This window comes from Chroicocephalus ridibundus, chromosome 3, assembly GCF_963924245.1.
Source record: "Chroicocephalus ridibundus chromosome 3, bChrRid1.1, whole genome shotgun sequence".
Taxonomy (NCBI): Eukaryota; Metazoa; Chordata; class Aves; order Charadriiformes; family Laridae; genus Chroicocephalus; species Chroicocephalus ridibundus.
The window spans coordinates 9,922,765-9,943,554 of record NC_086286.1 but is presented as its reverse complement, the minus strand read 5'-3'; the positions used below and the strand labels follow the sequence as shown (position 1 = coordinate 9,943,554).

General features: G+C 37.3%; 1 protein-coding gene across 2 annotated transcripts in view; it reads right to left on the bottom strand.

Annotated features, from left to right (window-relative positions):
- The window catches only part of PSME4 (proteasome activator subunit 4), a 71,879-nt gene continuing 51,089 nt past the window's right edge, over positions 1–20,790 (bottom strand). For both annotated transcript variants that reach the window (XM_063327904.1, XM_063327905.1), the window contains 17 exons: positions 18,376–18,505; positions 17,727–17,808; positions 17,016–17,169; positions 16,408–16,477; positions 15,592–15,717; positions 15,094–15,246; positions 14,218–14,322; positions 13,335–13,426; positions 12,818–12,949; positions 12,000–12,208; positions 11,610–11,695; positions 10,552–10,680; positions 9,324–9,479; positions 4,903–5,065; positions 3,417–3,550; positions 2,283–2,421; positions 1–1,606 (listed from right to left, as the gene is read on the bottom strand). In XM_063327904.1, the coding sequence (XP_063183974.1) occupies positions 2,287–2,421; positions 3,417–3,550; positions 4,903–5,065; positions 9,324–9,479; positions 10,552–10,680; positions 11,610–11,695; positions 12,000–12,208; positions 12,818–12,949; positions 13,335–13,426; positions 14,218–14,322; positions 15,094–15,246; positions 15,592–15,717; positions 16,408–16,477; positions 17,016–17,169; positions 17,727–17,808; positions 18,376–18,505 (2,056 nt within the window). In that variant the 3' untranslated portion in view covers positions 1–1,606; positions 2,283–2,286. The remainder of the gene's footprint in view (positions 1,607–2,282; positions 2,422–3,416; positions 3,551–4,902; positions 5,066–9,323; positions 9,480–10,551; positions 10,681–11,609; positions 11,696–11,999; positions 12,209–12,817; positions 12,950–13,334; positions 13,427–14,217; positions 14,323–15,093; positions 15,247–15,591; positions 15,718–16,407; positions 16,478–17,015; positions 17,170–17,726; positions 17,809–18,375; positions 18,506–20,790) is intronic.

Below are 20,790 nucleotides of genomic sequence, written 5' to 3'. Positions count from 1 at the left end.
TGTTACAAACAGTCCATTTATTGGGTCTTCACCTACGTACACAATTGAAATAATTTTGGCACTACACTATACAGTGGTTACATCTGTGTGCTGACACTCATTAAATACTGCACCAGGAACACTGCTGTGCTTTGAAGTTTGGAATGAGTCACACACTCAGCAGGTAAATCACTCTAAATGTATCCGTGCTCCTGTAGGCTTGCATGAAAGTTGAAACACACACCAGTTTATGAATTATTTCAGTGTACCTCACGTTCTATGAACTTATCGCACTAGAATATGTGATGTCAGCATTTAGAGATGGCCACAGGTGTTGCATTAAAATCTGAATGAGACATAGTAATAATGAGATACAAGAAAACCAAAACAAAACCTCTGCTTTTCAGACACGAAGAGATACTCTGTTAAAGAAAATAATTTAAAAAACTAATAATGGCATTTGATTTGATACAAAAGCCGGAACTACTACCGTATTAACATCTAAGTATGAATCTTTACAAATTAATCTCACAATGGTGTTATGTAAAAGATTGTAAACTGTACAATGTTTTGTCAATGCAATGCCTCTACAATTTATACAGTCTTTTACAACTATGTAACACATATTAAACATGTTGTTAAATAGCCAATAGATATCAGTCCCTGAACAAAGCTGCAGGCAAGAAAATACAGAGCTTCCACAATCTTTGAACAAGATATGCTTGCTCAAACAGTGACAATCTTTATGAGAATATGTTCTTAAAAATAGTCAGCCATTCAGCGCTTTTCCACACTGTGCATACATTTCATTTTATGAATTCAACCATCACTTGATAGTCCATAATTTCATATCTGTGGGCTCTAATTATGTGGAAACGTCCCCAGTCTTTCACCCTTAAAAGTACGCAGATAATCATAGATTTTTATTCCACGCGTGGTCAAGCTATCTTTGAAGACCTAGCCAGGCAATAAGAGCTTTCACTCCCCACGTTTTGTCCTGCCATCTATACTGCACAGAGAAGATCAGCTATTTACATTTTGAAAAGGAAGATACAAAAAGGCAATCCTGCCCTGAGGTGGACTGAATGATAGAGAGCCTGTCACCTGATGGACACTGAAATCCAAGTAGTGAAAAATAAACTCTGAGAAAGACAGGTTCCTGGTATTGTATGCTGACCAAGTAAGAAGTTGCATCAACAGAACTGGAGAGCTTCAATGACAATATTCTGGTTTGCAGCACTCTCCGGTTCTGCGCATCTTTGATGTCAGAAACAGCAGGGAAGATGGGTCAGAAAAATCGGATACGAAACGTGCAGCGTAAGTCACTGTGTGCAAGAAAGCAGAGACAAGACTGATGTGTAATGCAGGCCAGTGACAAGGGTCTCGCAGTGAACTCGCAATCAGGCTCTGTGAACGCAGTTACAAGGAGACTGTGGGGCTCCCACAGCTACTCCCTGGGGAGGTGAAATTCTTTTTTTAATAAAACCAGGTCTTTTTGTTTGTGTTTAAAAGTGGTTTTGATTAGGCATCAGGATTTCCAACAAAAAAGTTTTCTACATGATAAATTGCTTTGAGTTGCCTTTATTTCGCAGAAAGGTTCCTGCATCCTCATGTTCCCAGGAGAAACCTGAAAAAGAAAAAAAAAAAAGAAAGAAGGAATTAAAAAAACCACAAATTCAAAACAAGACTATCGCCTCATGCTATTACCACAGAAGAAAATGAAAATCTAAATTAAAAGTTCTCTTGGAATACTGTCACAAAACATTGTAATACAATAGAGGTCAGAATCTTGTAGTGTAACAAAGAGAAACTCCAGGAACGGATTCACTCTTTGGGGACATGCCTGTGTGAAGAGACCCGGTAGCAGAGCCATAATGTGGAAGAGGAAACAGTTTGGTAGCTGTCATTCCCCATCGTGAGATGTAGATGAATATACTGCACTGGGTGGTAGACTAAAGTCCTCAGAAGCATCAGAAGTACAAAGCAGCAAGTACGTTGCTTTTAGTGAAACTGTCAGGCATTTAAAAGGCAGCCAACTGGCAGAAAATGGGAGAAAAGGAACATCAATATTCAAGAAAACAAGTGCAAGTGTCTTAGCAAAACATGAGTGTAATACAGGGACACACAAAAAGATGACAATATTTAACCAAAATAAATCTGAACGTGAATAGACCACTGGAGGTGCAAGGGACTTAATTCTCCCTGTGGTTTAGGGATTCCTCCCTGCTGCATGCTAGACTGGAGAGCTAGAGTAGATTTCATAAGATGTTTCTGTCAATTTATGTCAAAAGAAATAATCTTACCTATCTATGCATAATAGCATGGTGAAACCAAGAGGTCAGTAAGCACTAGTAGCTGGTCATCCGTGAACTGCTGTTTATGCTCCTGCCAGTTGTCATGATGAGTCCTCCGGAAATTTGACAGTGTTTTTTTCACAGTCATCTGCATAGCAGACAATCGATATTAATATGTATCAGTCATGGATTTAAGCTCCGTGGCAAAACAAACGTTGAATACAACAAAAATAACTGGTGAGTAGGCAAAGTGTTTGAGCAGTTACAAAGGCCAGAACACAGCTTTGGGGAATTCAGTCCAGTTCCCCAGTATTTTAATTTTTACAGTTCTGGTTAGTCTTTTGACCAGTGTCACAACTCCAACGTTCTTATAAAAACGATTCTCTGACCTACAATTTTGAGCTTAAAAAAATTAATAGATTCTTGTAAAGTATAAATGAAATGCTTTTCCCCTCTTTCTTTTCCTTGGGTATTTCCAAACCAATGGTTTGGGTGTCAAAACATGAGAAAGTTCATGAATCTTGTAAGGTGCATAGAAGAAACAAATCAGAGGAAAACTGTCTTATGTTATTAAAATAATTAAGATTATTATTAAATTATCAAAAGATAAGGCCAATCAGTCCATTTTCTTGATTCAGTAAAGCACACCATAGCAAAGTCTGTTGAATCTAAGGAATTCTTCAGCCATAAGCTCAACAGCAAAGCTCAAAAAAATCGAATAGACAGTGCAAAAAACCAGACGTAAATGTAACTATTTCACTAAAAACTTGTTTCTAGGGCTGCTTATAAAACTTTGTTTTAAAATTTTCAGAGTGATTGTTTGGTTTGGTTTGATATTTGCTAGAACGGCATGCACAAAAGTGACATTTTTAATTAAAAAAAGACTATTTCCTCATTACAGATCTTGTTCTTGTAGCTTTCAGTTTATACTTTAAATTTGAAAGCGGGAAGAGAACTACCACAAAAAATATTTAAAAACAGTCCATGACTTAAAACTTATTTTAAAAACCATTTAATAAAAAGCAGCAGAAACTAACTTTCTTAATAGTGTCCTATTTATTTCTAGGAAAGGGGAACTAAGAACAAGTAAAGCATATCTTAGGTGTGTTATATTAAACAGAAAAATTATATAAGTATTTTTACCTCAATAGGCTGAGGATCATTAAGATGGGCACTGAGATCCATTAAGAGCTGTGGCATCCAGGTGGGTACATCGTATGGACTTGACAAAATACAGGCGCTAAGTCCTAGCACACCAGCGTGGCGTTTAACCAAGTCTGCAATTGCAGGATATTAGTTTACATTTGGCAAGGTGCAACTATCCTGTCTAAGATATTCCTCAATGACACAGCCAAACTTAAAACTGGTTGTCAGTGAAAATAAGGCTATTTTTAACTGATGGGAACAACTGAAGAGAGCCTATATATTAAACAGAGGTGATCTAATTAGAACAGCGTACTGACACTAACGTTAACCCTGATTTAAAAAACAAAAAAAACCAAGCAAACAAAAAAACCCTAAACCACCAAAAACCACCCCCGCCACAGTAGAGATCTCTAGCTTCTACAGAGAATCAGATAATTCTACAGACCATATAGTCAAATAAATTCACACAAGTGTGTGGATTTCCAAACTGCTTCTGCTTTCTTACACAGAATCACAGACTCATTCTATAATTCTAGCTTTCATTTCTAATGGAAGAATGTGTAAAAAAAAAAAATAAATTAATCTACAACTGCTGCATAACTTTATAAACATTTCAAATAAGCTTCCTTCTTTCAAAAAATCTTTCTCTCTTCTCAGTAAACAGCTCATAAACTACATCTCCACTGTTCCCTATTTCTGCATTCAGAATGTTTTCTCAAATACAAGAACTATTTGACAATACGGAAACCCAGTCCTTCTGGGTCAAATCAATGTGACTCGGATGCACTAAGTGTTTGGTCGGAAGCCAGCGCTTCTAAGGTTAACTAAGGCGGGGTGTGGTGTTCTATTTTTTTTTGTTGTTGTTGGGGTTTTTTTGGGGCTGTGTGTGTGTGCAGGCACGTGTTGGTTTTTTTTAGAATCAAAGAACCACACTGCCAACAAACAGAAGGTAAAGTGGGTACGAAGTGAAATTATGTTGTGGCAGCTAAGGAAGTTTATTTACTGAGGAAATAGCTATCCCACATCTTCTGCACTCTCAACTTGTGAACAATGGAAACTGTAAAGGGAGAAATCTCTTCAGTGTTAATTCTGGAAAAGTTATAAATAAGTTTATGTAGGAATACATCATAAAAAAACATTATTTGCTTTTTTTGGTAGTAGTGTATTCTTATTTACACTGTAAATCAAATTATCGAAGCACTTAAAGATTAGGAACTGCATTACATGCACACAAATAGACAGTTAGATACATAAGGACAAGTAATTTGCCATTACGGTTTATAGGTGCTTAGGAAGAAAAAAAAAATTGCCTAAGGTTTCTCTGGGTATATGTTAATTTTCTAAATACTCCTTAACTACAGCACAGATCCTATTCCACCTGGAGCACTTGTAGAATAAGCATCTAAATGTAGCACAAAATACTTATATCTTCCTAACCTGCTATTGACATACATGCTTTTAGTCTCTGAAGCAATTTTCTTACCACCAGAAGGTATTGTGTCCACCACTGTACCCAGGTCACGCTTTCGTTTCTTTGGTAACCTCATCTTGCACAGCTGTTCAAAATGAGTCTGCATGGGCCCGTCCATAGTGAGAAAGTTGCACTGTAGCAGACCACTTAGTGTGGTAGCAGCCATTTCTCTCACCTGTGAGCAGAGACAGTACATACCACAATTACTACGCACGCGTGCACAGCAAGCAGCAGGTATTTATGCTATTACTGTCCTTTCACGCACATCAGCTAGGCCAAGTTAGCAAATTCCACCAAAAGAGAAAGCCTTTAAAATATTATCCTGTTATTTCATAGGTAACTAGTTTACTGTATGGCTCTTTACAAATTAATAAAACGTATTCTTATTGTAATATAGAACTACCTTCACATAATTTGTCATAAAGTAACCTACTACTCAAGCAAATAATGTAATTAAACTCTGTTGTCAAGACATACATACTATAGACTAATTAGTTTTAGAAAGTTTAGAAATAGACTTTGAATGAGAACAAGATGCTCCACCCCAAATAATCAATCTGCTCTACAAAATTTGTAATAGTCTTTATATTAACATTAGCTTTACCAAGCAAAAAAATGTATACTTTATTCAAAAGCACTTAGTTTTCCCCCTCAAACGTATGTGGGGACAATAGAATCAACAAAAGCAAAAGAAGTCGAAGGTACGTTCATGAGACAAAGCTGGTTTTGTTCTACCAGTAGCACAAGAATTCTTTGAAAGATGCAACAGATGCTGGATTAATAAGCAACGACAACTAACTTCAGCAGTTTATCATTAACAATTCAGCTCTATAACACTCCAGCACTATTGACATTGTTGTCCTGAGTATCAATTCTTTTCACTACATGAATAAAAATACTCTTCTCTTCCATAACACAGAAACCCAAAAGAACAAGACTAAATTAAGTGTTCATCTAATTGCCAAACCATTCAAAACACAGACCTCCTTTTCCATTCCTTTTAAAACAGCCACAACACACTGTTAGTGGATTGAAAGTAGAGACATCTGAACCACTTACTTTTAAGAGTATAACCCAGCAGTATTACTAATTTGTCTCATCTACTCAAATCTCCCCAAACCATAAAGTTATAGAACTGTAAGACTATATTTAAATTGGAGTTCTTCTGAGACTCGCTTCCACTTTCAATAATTGCAGACTGACAAAAGCCTTCCAACATTTACAAACTTGAAAGCCAAATCAACTTGTAGAACACTGACTGCAGTCACCAGATTTTTTTGGTAAGTACATGCTGTTACACATAACTGCAAACAGAACATCAGTCCAAACACCTACAAACACTCTGAATCCAATGCAGCAGATAATAGTACATTACATTTGTGAACATAACGTTCTGAACCTCCACAAAGCAGTAAGTATAGCTGCAAGTGTTGCAATAGTTAAACACAGTAAGTTAACAATAAGCTCAAGACTTCACTTCATTTAGATTTCTGCAACACAGCATTCGAACATGATCTACTTTGTTAGCAGCATAAAGAAGTACGAAGGCAAAGTCTGCCAGTATTGTTGAGCAGCAATTTGTCAGTCTCTTAAGAACTAAGCTATTAAATGAAACATGATGTCCAAGACCCGGAATAGAAAGCAACTTGGCTGTAAAGCGAGCAAGCTCTCAAGTGAGCTGTACTCGTTTACATCATTATTCACTGTATTAAAACCACTTCAATTTTTAAATTAATAATCTACCCAAAAGGAATGCTTTGCTGCAAGGAGCACCTAGAAGCAAAGCCTTTAAAATCATACGTTAACAAGTTAACCATTCATGACAATATCTGACACTAAATTTACAGATCATCATACTCACATGACCTACAGAATATAAAAACTACAGAGTAGCAGCAGAGGAATACTCTCTCAATCAAGCATGGGTTTTTTGGTTTGTTTTTTTTTTTTTATTTGTTTGGTTTTTTTTTTTTTTGTTTGGCGTTTTTTTTTGGTCAGAATTAACTGACCAAGGTCTACAAAATTGCAGCAATATCAGAAGAAAAACACTCAACAACACAAGGAAAACCTAAGTGCAGTACTTGCAAGGGGCTACTTACACAAAGAGAAAATATTCCCATTACTATAATATTGCAGTGTAATATGAAAAATGTTTCTCAAGACATGAATGCTGTGTATTCAGTACACCGGTTTATAAAAATATAAACATACGAAGCACCTACCCAGATAGCTTCTTAGATCAAATTATAGCTGAGGAAAACATGAGGAAGATGCTTTCGGATTAACTAGGCTATCACTTTAGCCAGAGCTCCAAGTTGAATACAGTCATTTTCATTTTTCCACTATTTCTGAGTAAATAGAATTATTTAGTGCAAAACATGCTTTCCCAAACTCAAACCACTCCTGCAGCTCTCCAACTGCCCATATGACCTGAAAATTAGTCGTGATATTCAGTGGTGGTTATACTGCTGTACACAGAGACGTGATTTTTCAGGACTCTGCTTTTTCCCCTTCATCAGCTGCAGGGTCACATTAGATCTTACATGCATAGTAATCCATCAGCTCCATGACTCCTCTGACTTTCAGAAGGAGCGTTTCCCACGATACCATTTAAGTACAGCTCTCTTCAATTCTAGAGACCTGTGCTTGGAGTTGGATGCATGCAATTTGCGATCGATAGAAGCCAGGCTGTCCTATGACCCATGTTCACTTTGTATTGCAGTCACATTGCTATTTGGCATGCAGTGTGGTCATCTGGCATTGTCCTTTGCCAAGGTTTGTTGCAATGATTTTATGAAAAAAAAATATAAAAATGAACACACTGGGAAGTTTGAGAATCCTAGCAATATTAGAAGTGTAAACTGTGTATTAAAGCAACAGGATCATTCAGCTGGTGCCTTTGTATCAAAATAAGCAAAAAAAAAAAAGTATCTTTACATCCAAGATCCAAAATGTCAGTTCCACAGGGTAAAGACATCAAATACCTGTTAAAGCTAGGGATTCTACTGAAAGCACACTCATCTTAGAAATTCAGCATTAAGAAAGTACATAGGAATTACTCTGCAAGATACTGCATCTTGCCAATTACTATCAAGAAAGAACACGATTACTTTTCAAAGAAAAGCTTCCATGGTAACAACACGATCGTAAGTGGTTATGAACACTGAAACGTTTTTGATTTGCATCCCTGTAGTACAGAAGAATAATTTTGTACATTTAAAATAACTAGATAAATTGTACTGAACTGAATAAGAGGCATTTTTCAAAATTACATGATATTATGAGGTAAGCGTTACGACTGGTGCGGGAAACAACTTATCTAGCATTGCAAGATGTTGCTTTTCAGCTTGCTATAAGCAAATAGTGACATGAGAGACATGAGTGAGCTCATCTGAAGACTGAAATTGGCATGGTTGGGCAAGTAGTCTAAGTGCTGTTCTTTAAGTATTACGTGCACTTACAGAGCTTTTAATGTCAAACCTTTTAAGTCAGAAATTTTAATTTGTATATTCAAATTATTCCAAATTCACTGTTTACAAAAGCAAGCTTCACATCTCGGGTAAAAGTATTGTTTTAAATGTAGCTTCAGGAAGGCCTAAACCAGGATCTTTGTTTGGGCAGAAGGCTATCACACTTCAGAATCTTTCTCCTAGAAAGAAAAAAAGCACCCAAGTGTCCTAAAGGATGGACTTCATTGATATTTGCCAACACCACAAGACCAGTGAAAATGATGGCACAGGTAAATGGAACAGGCTGGGAGTTCACACTAAAGATTCTTCACTGTGCTTGAACGTGATCAAACATACTTAAGTTTGTATAATTTAATACAAGCCTTCAGTTGTGTAAGCTATTGATCCGGAATAAAATACTGCTGTGATTCTCCCCAGCTTTTGGAAACCTGACAAACAAGACTTAATGATTCACATCAGGCACCTTTTTTTTTTTCCCCCTGAGAACAATGTTATGATCCTGCTAGCACTTCTAAGAGCATACAGTGCATCCGTACACTGATCTTTGACAGTACACATGTAGCACAGCAAAGATTTTGGATGTTATCTCCTTCCATTTGTGTATACCTGAGGTATCGCTAGCTCAAGACAGACACAAAAACTTGCCAGACTGACAAGCATGCTTACAAACTATTATATTTCAGCTGTACTTAAACCAAGAATGAAACAAAGCAGTGTTCCATTCTGTTGAAGAAGTAGGAACTTTTAAAAATCACTAATGAAGTATTTTCTAAACAGCTGTTTTCCTGGAATCAAGTATTAAAAGAAAAAATGGAATATGAAAGAAATAAATCCTATAAAGCTAGTTATATTTTCAAAATAGGAAGAATGCTAAGCTAGAAATACTTGCTGCATCTCATAAACTTGATAAGGGCAAGAAACCAGTCATGTGAAACAAAGCGTTTGAGCAAAGGTATTACTTGCCTCAAGCTGTTCATCTTCCAACAGTTTTATAACCAGCCATCTAATGTCATTGACCGCTTCTTCATTGTTGAGAAAGATAAAGAGATTGTAGAACACCATGGTCTGGAGGTAGGTTAATATGGTATACCTAGCATGCCAAGAATTGCTTCTTGCTGTCTACAAATAAAAATAAATATTAAGTATGAGAAAGCAACAATGTGAAGGAAAGCAGCTATCTGATGTAAAGATGACAATAATGAAGAAAAAAATTTTGGGGACCGTTACAAATAGCTTCCCTTATTCAGATATTTTTGTTTCATACACTCAGTTTCCAACGCACACAATTATCATTTAAACAATAATTTATAAACACACTTACTTTTATTTAACAGATACCTAATTACTTAACAGATACCCAATACTGTAAAAGACAAAGCGGGCAAGTTTCTCCTTTTAATTAATTTCCAACATAAGTCATAAGGCAGATATAAATAAACCAGAAATTTTGTTTTGCTTGAGTGTATGTATATATACATATATTCTATACAATGCATTTGGAAAGAAAAGTTTTTTCAAGTTCCTTTACTTTCATCTCCACATGCTTATGGAAGTCCAAGTTATTGAAAGCACCAGGCATGAGTGCAGCCTGGACTGCAACACTGCAGTTACTATTCTGGCTGTGCGTGCAGCTTACAGCAACGTTTTTCAACAGGTAGTTTTAGTACTATAGGTCAGTCTTGAATGACTAGAGAAAAAAAAAAGCATTTCTTGCATGACAAACTGTGTACAGAATGACCCATTCAATTCAAGAGTGCATTTTCATTTGTGGTGTTTTTCAGAAAGCAGCAGCAGTTGATAGACTGTAAAACTCTACAATGGCAGAGATTCAAGGGCAGTTCTTTATATGACGACTCATTTTGAAACTGGATTTTGAATTGTTATGGTCATGAGGAGACATGTTTGGCTTAAATTGATCCACTACTAAACAAGTTTTAATTTATTAAAATACCGATCAATTTCTTATCAAGATACAAGTTGTTTAAATGTTTAGAAGTAGGGAATAAGACAAAATACATTTACTGTCTCTAAGACTGTTTTAGAACAATTAGAAAACTCTTTCAACTCTAAGAAAAGTCAGTATTTGATTCTCTTCAAATCACAACTATTGTATAATCTTTAAGGGGGGAAAAAAAAAAAGTACAGAGCGCATCAGATAACAAGAGCTTTAAGCTATTTAGACCATACTCACTTGTTTTAGCACCTGAAGTACCAAAGGCACTTGCTGAGGATACAACAAACCCTGAGACATCAACGACAAACACATCTTAGTATCTCTTTTGAGCTCATCATAGCTATTGTCATTTTCTACTGGTGCAATCTATGGAACAAGATAAGAGGGGGGTGGGGGGGAAAAGGCTAGTGTTAGTTAAATAAGCATTGCTAATAGCAAAATCCTGAAACAAAGTTTAATCTCATCAAAGGACAGTTGTCTATGAAAATACAATCAATACAATGCTGAAAGATCAGGTAAACGACGGAAAATAGTCAATGTAACATTAAAATATTCTCAGCAATAAGCTGTGGATAAAAATGAATAGAATCAAGAGATCCTTGCTCCTTGCACCATATACTACTTATCTAAGCAGCATGACTAGCCTGAAGCTTTTAAGTAGGATTAAATGGGTGCCGTTAAGACTTGGTTCCTTATTGCAATTCTGATATCAAGTCCAATTAATGCAGTATTTTAGATGTAGGTCCAAAACTGAGAGAAAGCTTTATCAGTATTTCTAGTTCAGTTTCACCTTTATTTTTCAGTCACATACATTATTGTTGGGTAATTGACTGATGTTTAACTAAAGACAGGCATATGCTTTGGAGCATGCAAATGTGTATTATTTCAGATATGTAGGTAGCACGGAATGATTAGAGGTGCCAGGAAAAACAAGAGAAGCATCACCATTTAGAAAGAATTGTATAATCACGGAACAAAAGAAAACAAGTAAATGTAAGTATCAGGTAGAAACAACATATACTCATTCATGAATTAAACACTTTTGCCCCTCAGATTACACATTCACAGGGCATCCACCTACAAATCGTTCTTGTCAGGAAACCACTTACCAGGCTAGATTACCAGCTGTAAACATACATAAGCATTAAAAAAATAATTGGGCCTCTTCGGTATGCGTGGTTTTATTACCATTACAGGTTTTCTTTTTATTTATAGAGTCCCTTATAACTTCAGTTTATGTATAGAATACCTTTTCAAGCAAACATGACTAATAAGGGAGCAATTAAAGCACATACCTTGAAAAATAAGGGTAAAAGCTGGAGTTGCTCTGTGACAGCTGTAGAGAAGGACCGTCCTGCACTTGCCATCAACCACTTCAGAACTGTTTTTATAAAGAAAAATGATCACTGATGAAGAAGATAAAAAATAGTAACAATCGCAAAACAAGTTACAGACCAAATTTATTGCAAGACTTGCCTGGGAGACTTTCACATATTAGCGTGCACCTATACTAGTAGTTTGACCCTGTAAAGGTGACTTTATAAACCTCAACCCTAAAACAACAGATACCTTGTTGCAGCACAGATCTGAGAGGTGAAATTGTGTACTGCAACCGTATGATTTGCAGACCTGGATCACCGTGTCCTAAAATACCCCCCATTTCTTAACCTCATTAAGTAACTCACTGGTTTTCAAGAGTTTAATGCCCTGAGTTCGCTCATCTTGTTCACCGACTCCATTCTCTTCCATAACATGATTCTGAATTTCTTCATCTGCTTCCATGAGGGGTTTAAGATTTTCAAGTATGCGAGTAGTAAATTCATGGACCCGGGGAGATTTAGTTGCAGTAGTATTTGGCAAAGAAACATCTATCATGAATATGTAGGTCAACACACTAAAAAAGGCAAACAAAGCAAGCAAGAACATACAGTTAGCATGACTACTGTCCAGAGAACATAGCTAAAAGTGATCTGAGATCAATTTTTTGAACTTTGAGGTTTAATACTTCTAGAAAATTTGCTCTTATCTTCACTTCAAAGTTATTTAAAAACACATGTTTTTCAAATACCCTCTTTGTAGATACCTGAATCAAGCAGGGTGAGACAAAACACTAAGCTGCAATTCCCCTCTCCTTCCAGCAGATCTGCAACTAGTTCTTAAGTAACTAAAATGCTCTCTAAAGGATTCCCTGGATATTTACGGCCTATTAAGGATTAGGTGCAGTAAGGTGTTTGGTTTGGGTTTTTTGGGATTTGTTCTTTTGTTTTGAGCTTCAGAGATATCATAGACAAACATGACAGGCCATATACAACAAAAGACAAAAACAGAAAAGTCATCTGAAGTTTCTGAAGCAAGTATGTTAATAATAATTTAACTCATTTCTATTACCAGTATTCACACACAGAGATAAGCAGTCACCACTTCAGTGTAACTATTTAGATACTCAATTACACAAATAAAATGAAGGGAAAATACCCCAAGAACTGCAGAAGAAAACACTGACCTTCCTATTCTCTCTCGGACATTTTTGTAAACCTGGGTAAGTTTAGGTTCCAAGTACTTCAGCAGTCTATGCAACAGCTCTGGTACTCTCCATTCTTGTTGTGCAAGGCCACCTTGCAGTACATAAAGTCGGCTAGAAATCAGAACAGCATATCTTTAGTCATACAAAATTATTCCTCCATTCCCCAGTCCCCTCCAAGCCCTGTTTTGGAATGTTTTCAGTGCGTCAATGTGTCTTTGAGTGAATTGCATGCAAAGATGGGTAAAAATTACAGAATGAAACAACAGTACTGCTGCTATGCCAGTTCCAGACCTTCACATTCTGTTAACTACATTTAATTACATTACAAAATAATAATGAAGAAACTGCCATTGTGTGGGGAAAGCTAATTGGAAAGGAGAGCTTTTGTTCCCTGCTTCTAACAAGCCAGCTGGCACAATATGCTCTCAATACATTTTATCCATGCTTTACTTCCTTCCTTGTTCAGCCACAATAAAACAGTTAAAATTAATTTTACCATGCATCTACAAATGATCCTCCTTCACCACTCAATGGAGATTCCAACAGCAATTCAAATAACCAGTGAAGTTTCCTAGGATCTCTGCTCTCCTGAAAATAAATGGGTATCAGAGATATAAGCAAATTGTTGTTTGTTTTTTTTTTTTTAAATGTAAATAAAGTATAAACACGGAAAGTTTTGACAGAGATTTTCTTTGCATCTCTTGGGTTTATTCTATTAAGCAAGTACAGAGTTAAATGTCTTTTCACAATGAACCTAAATAGGAGAAAAACACAATGAAACTACATGCAGTTTTAATTATTTGGTAAATACAATTATAAGAATAAAACTAATTTTAGCTTAGTTTTTGACATAGATGAATAAACACATCTGAATTTTGCTAATTAATTGCCAGGGTTCTGGCTGAAAAACTATGCTGAATTTTGCTGACCGATTCCAAAGAATTACTCATCGAAGATATTTGTGGCCTATAATTTACACTGCCTCTCAGAAACCACAGCGTACAGAAATCTTCCTGAATGTTAGAAGACGTTTTCACAGCATGATGCTAAGCTGCACATTTTTAAACCAGGAATAAATGTGTAATTTGAGTTCAAAAACTACAAGGAAATTGAACACATAGAAAGCATATACATTGTATCACCCACTAACCTTATACCGCTCTTCTAAAATACTTAGAAAAGTAAGGCTTTATTTCCTTTCTAAAACATTATATCCAACTGTCTGCAGAGGGCAGAAGACAACAAAATTTAGAGTTCTCAGTTTTAGCTGATAAAATATATGTAAACACCTCTGTTCATAAAGATCTTATTTACATATTATCTGTAAAACTTGACCACCTGGATATAGCTTTACAAGATTAAAAAAAAGGGGTACTTACACAGGAGGTTGCTATGCACGTGCCCCAGTCATTATACGTTTCCACTGTAATGTTGGATAGAGCTGTTCGAAGCAACGGACAGAGAAGCTTCCAAAGTTTTTCCACCTGCTCAGCCAAAAGGCAAAAGACAAGATTTGACTATTTGACAAAGGACAAAATTGCTATCTAACCTCTGTGAACCCAAATCCTTTCATCTTTTCAAATAATGGAAAAATAATACTGGTTCTGGAAGCCACTATAGTATGTTATTTATCAAAGTAAATAAATGCTATCAGAGGTAAGATTTCAGGAATCATTTAAATTTTGTTTACAAGGTGTTTTGAAATACTATGGACTACATATGCACCATTTTCATGGTGACTTAAGTACAATTGTATCAGAGACTGCATACATTTTGCTTTTGGTAGGACAGCAGTCTTGTACGTTCCAAGGACTTCCTCCCCCCAGTTTTAAATTTTCTTTTTTATTTAGGAAATGATTCTTCCAGAATTACTTTTCAGTATAGAAATTCATTTAAAGATAATATAGACAGCTAGGTCTAGACTAAATAAAGATGTCATAGTCCGAGGGGGGATATAAGCACTTATTCCAGTTGGAAATTACAAACTATGTCAGCTTTGCTATCTCCTTTCCAGCATACTGTTCTTAGTAAAATGCTTCAAGATTAAAAGTAAGTTCTAGTATTATACAGGCACCAAACCAAGCTATAAATTGCGCTCAAAGTTTGGCAATGAAGCACTAAGTGTTGCAACTTTCTCCAGTCCTTTCTTGGACATAGGAATATTAAAAGCCCTCAACTTCATATGTTTAAGTTGTTTAATAATTCAAACTTGTTCCTTAACTTCCACGAATCACCCAAAAATACTACTTCAGCACCTTCTCAAATGTCCAGTGTTTAGAACCTCTTATTAAGCCAGCAATAATTTCAGCTACACATCTCTGGGTGCTTTCATGGGAGTCTGCCACAAGTTGTTCTAAATGGGGCTGAAGAACCGGCAAGAAGGCATCATCAAAGTTTCTGAAAAGACCCTGTAAAACAAGACGTGAAAGTGTCTTCAGTAATTATCTGTCTAAACCATTATCTTTGTAAGAACGTAAGATCACGAAGCACTTGAGATCTGAATATGCAGAAAGTGAAATTAATTTGCTTTTATAACAGAATTATATACAAGTGTCCTATGTACTTCTATATTACTTTAAATATGTTTCCCTATGTAGTTAATCAGAGAGGATTAATAGGATTAATCATAGCAGCATACCTTTAAAAGCTAACATTTTGCAACAGTGGGGTATAAGCCAAGAAGTGCATGGCTCTTCCATGCTTTGATAATTATCACCAAAAAGGAAGCAATTTAGTTACTGAACTCTAGTTACCTTGAAGAGGCAAAACCTGCGAGGATTAAATTTGTCTTTTCCTTTTCTGTCTTCTAAAGACAAGAATTTTATTAACTGCTCGACAAACTTGGGATCAGAAAAGTGATCGTATATAATTTGTTCTGCCTGTAACAGGAAAAAAAAAAGAAAAAGGATTAGCTTTGAGGTGCTTGATTGTCACAGTAATATCCCCATTTTTTCAAGTCCCATTTTTCACTTTAATTCTATTTTTGGCAACAATCACGCCTGGGTCATCCATTTCCCCCCTCATTTTATAGGGAATATTGGGTAATGTTTTGCAAGACTCTTGATTTTTATTTTCATTACTGACTTTGGATTGTCTTTCCTTTCACGAGCTCAACACCTACAAAGTAGTCATTCCTACTCTCATTAATTACCTTGTTCTAAACTCTGATAAAGGTTTGAAAGGGAACAAGAAAGTGCACATTAATACAATTAATCCATGATCGCTGTCAGAGAAGCTGCAATACATTAAAATAATAGTTTCTTCTTGTATGCTCACACAGTAAGTATGAAAATGAAGTAGAAAAATACAACTGAAAATGCCTTGTGGGGATCTAGGTTTCAGTATAGTTATCACTTATTGCTTGTTGAAAACATGATTATATCCACACAGCCTCCACCTTGGTTTGCAATCAAGCAAAACAAATCTGTTTCCACACATTTTATGTAAGCGCTCTCTAAAAGATAGAAGGGAATTTGGTCTCCACAGGAATCAGTGGACAATATTAAAAAGAAAAGGAGGAGTAGTAGTATTAAAAAAAACACACAAAACAAACACACTGAAACTCTTACCTCTGTCAGCTCATCTTTCCTCCGCCCGAGCTTTGGTTGATGCTCAACTGGGGCATAAACTGTCATAGTTCTGAAGATTAAAAAAAAAAATACAGTAACATGTTTCAAAGTAAAATAAAGCTTATGATTATTTTTTATATTCTGCATATCAAATAGGATTTATCATCAACTCCAAAAGAGCAGAACTTAATAGAAAATTTACAACAAAAATATTAAGCCTGGTATTATAAATGTTTTGCTACAGCAAGCAATCCAGAATTATTAGTGAGAGAATACTCTGCATATTTTGCAACTATACAATTTTCAAACACACATACCTCATTTTAAGACCAGCAGATAACCACCCATATGAAATATGTGCCTACAAGTACCCACAAACCCCCAAAAGAAGCAGGTAGAAAATAAATAATTAAAAAAAAACCAAGAAAAAAATCCACAAAACCCACACAGAAATGGTAAAACAAGCAACGTGCGCACAAGATGAAAGAAATTGTATTTTTTGTTTCAATTAAAAAACCTAAACCTAACAAACATTGTTTAATTTCCTACATACAGGGTTTTTTCCTGCTGACTCTCACAATTCTATCTTAATGCTTAATAATACTCACTGAGGCCAGGTGTAATATCCCCAGTGTGTTTTCTCCACAAAACAACATGACTCCCAAGCTTCCTTAGTCTTTGGTAAACTCTGGCTGTTATAATGCAGCCACTGGTTATCCGGTCTGTCACCAGCCTGAACACTGGAAGGCTTAGGGTTTCCACCTGGTAAAAGAGGATTTTACAACCTATCAAACTTGTTCATTAACAATCCCAGCAAATGTTAGGACTTACTTTTATTAAAAGATTCTAAAGAGCTTTTATGACTCCCTCACCCCAATCAAACCTGTACAGAGATTTATCCTAGGAGATTAAAAGTAACACTAAGAGATCCCTTTAGTAATTTTTTTTATATATATAAATATATATATAAATATATATATACATATGCCATTTGAAATTATTAAAGGAATAAAAAGGAGATATACAAATTATTCTCACAAATTTTAAGTCTTTCTGAAAGGAGAATGACCATATCTCTGGTTTTAACTCACTTCAAGTAAGCGAATAGCTTAATACACACTTGCACATATAATACTGCTTAAAAATAAAACAACCTGAAAACTAATGATTAGATTACTTATTTTGTTTGCTTAGGACATTAACAACCAGAGAGAAACACAAAGCTTGTGATTCTATGTTTAATTTAACCAGAAAAATATTTTTAAAAATTTTAGGATAAGTGTTAGGTAAGACTTTTCTTATATTAAATAAGAACCTACTTATTTCGTAAGGGCAGATGGGCACTTTCTTGTGTGTTCTCTTAAGCTGCTTAAGAATACCAGCCACAGCTGAGATGGCCACCTAAAAGAAAGAAGTGGGCATTAATGTATCCATTCCACATACTCACCTCCAGAAGGATGCGTCTAATCATCTCGCAGACAAGTTTTAAGCTAGCTACTGAGCGTCCTAAAAAGCCAGTGAACATTACAGTGAAGCTCACCACCCTAGTGGTTGATACTTCCCATAAAGAAGTAATCTCACTCATTTCAGGGGATACAGGACATGACTTAAGTGTGACTTTATAGCCCAGAAAAAACTCCCCCACTAACCATTTTCTGGGAAACAAAAAAGAAAAGAAAAAAAAAAGAGGAAGGAGGTAGCCATTAGTTTCAAGCCTCACTGAGGCAACAAGCAGAATGAAAGGTACAAATACAACACACAGATGTCTCCCTTCAAGTAATAAGCTGCAGATGGAAAACAGACACCTGCAAAAGAAATCCTGGAAAGTATTCTGAAGTAAGTAAAAATGCATGTCTGGAAGGGTGAGTAGGGATGTACACCTCCGTTTTTGTGCTTTATCAAAGCAAACCACCACAAACATCTGACCTAAACCCCAATGAGCTGCAAAACAAAAAGATTACAGATTACCTTCCGAACTACAATTGCATCGTGGTTGAGACACTGCACAAAAAATTTTATGGCACGGCAAGGCAGTATCCTATCATCCCTCAGGAGCAGAGACAGAAAACCAATGCCGATATGCTCGAACTTCCAGGGACTAAAAAAAAAAAAGTAATATTCAAGCCAGACAATATGTAGCATAGTTGCATGTACTGCTTTTGCACAGAAATGATGATACATATTAAGATTATGTAAATGTGCTTGGACTAACATAAATAATGTTCTATGCCACCGCTACAGTCACCAAGCTTAACTGTCATTTAGGGACACCTCCAGCGTTCTAGGAACACACAAGTGCAATCAAACATTCAGTTCATAGAATCATAGAATCATAGAATCATAGGGTTGGAAGGGACCTCTGGAGATCATCTAGTCCAACCCCCCTGCCAGAGCAGGGTCACCTAGAGCAGGTTACACAGGAACACGTCCAGGTGGGTTTTGAATGTCTCCAGAGATGGAGACTCCACCACCTCTCTGGGCAGCCTGTTCCAGTGCTCTGCCACCCTCAGGGTAAAGAAGTTCCTCCTCATGTTTAGGTGGAACTTCCTATGTTCCAGTTTGTGCCCATTGCCTCTTGTCCTGTCCCCGGGCACCACTGAAAAGAGCCTCGCCCCATCGTCCTGACACCCACCCTTTAAGTATTTATAAGCGTTGATAAGGTCACCCCTCAGACGTCTTTTTTCCAGACTGAAGAGACCCAAATCCCTCAGCCTTTCCTCATAAGAGAGGTGTTCCAGTCCCCTAATCATCCTCGTAGCCCTCCGCTGCACCCTTTCCAGCAGTTCCCTGTCCCTCTTGAACCGGGGAGCCCAGAACTGGACACAGTACTCCAGGTGCGGTCTCACCAAGGCAGAGTAGAGGGGGAGGATGACCTCCCTTGACCTGCTGGCCACGCTCCTCTTGATGCACCCCAGGATGCCATTGGCCTTCTTGGCCACAAGGGCACATTGCTGACTCATGGTCATCCTGTTGTCCACCAGGACTCCCAGGTCTCTTTCCACAGAGCTGCTCTCCAGCAGGTCAGCACCCAACCTGTACTGGTGCATGGGGTTGTTCCTCCCCAGGTGCAGCACCCTACACTTGCCCTTGTTGAACTTCATAAGGTTTCTCTCTGCCCAGATCTCCAACCTGTCCAGGTCTCTCTGTATGGCGGCACAGCCTTCCGGTGTGTCAGCCACCCCACCCAGCTTGGTGTCATCAGCAAACTTGCTGAGGGTGCACTCTATCCCCTCATCCAGGTCATTGATGAATATGTTGAACAGGACTGGACCCAGTACTGACCCCTGGGGAACACCACTCGTCACTGGTCTCCAACTAGACTCTGTGCCCCTAATCACAACCCTCTGAGCTCTATCTTTCAACCAGTTTTCTATCCACCCCACTGTCCATTCATCTAACCCACACTTCCTAAGCTTCCCTATGAGGATGCTGTGGGAGACCGTGTCAAACGCCTTGCTTAAGTCAAGGTAGACCACATCTACTGCCCTCCCCTCATCTATCCATCTAGTCACGCCATCGTAGAAGGCTATCAGGTTAGTCAGACATGATTTCCCCCTGGTGAATCCATGCTGAGTACTTCTGATAGCTTTCCTTTCCTCCACGCGCCTTGAGATGACACCCAGAACGAGCTGTTCCATCATCTTTCCAGGGATGGAGGTGAGGCTGACCGGCCTGTAGTTCCCCGGCTCCTCCTTCTTGCCTTTCTTGAAGACTGGAGTGACATTGGCTTTCCTCCAGTCCGCAGGCACCTCGCCTGTTCTCCAGGACTTTTCAAAGATGATGGAGAGCGGCCCAGCAATGACTTCCGCCAGCTCCCTCAGCACTCTCGGGTGCATCCCATCAGGGCCCATGGACAGTTAATGGTGCCTTTTTGATCTTGGCATTTCAATGCAAAATACAGACCTATAGGCATATTCTTTTAAAGTTTTTAAACACAAGTATTGCACTACTAATTAAAATCTCTTTGGACATCAGTATTACACAGGCCGATCCAGAGCTTGCTCCCCCAGAACAAAAAAAATACTAAAAAAAAAATAGGTCAAACTAATTAATGACAAAGCTTAACTCTGAGATGTGCTGATGCCTTACATTAACACATCAATTTGCCAATGAAAATAAATTCAAGACTCATTCACTTTACTTAGGAGACAGTAATGCAAGATTCCCCTATATTGGCCTTTGTCTTCCTTTTTGGGCAAGCAGAATCCGCATGCAAATGCACGAGGACCTCCAGAAATTCAATTCTTGCAGATACCTCTGCTAAAACTCTCCAAGAAGGTAGCCGCAATCCATTTTATGACAAACGGCTTTTGGACAACTGCTTCAAGGCTGAAAAAAATACCACTCAGTTCTGGGCATGCTAACTGCACTTCTTGATGCAAG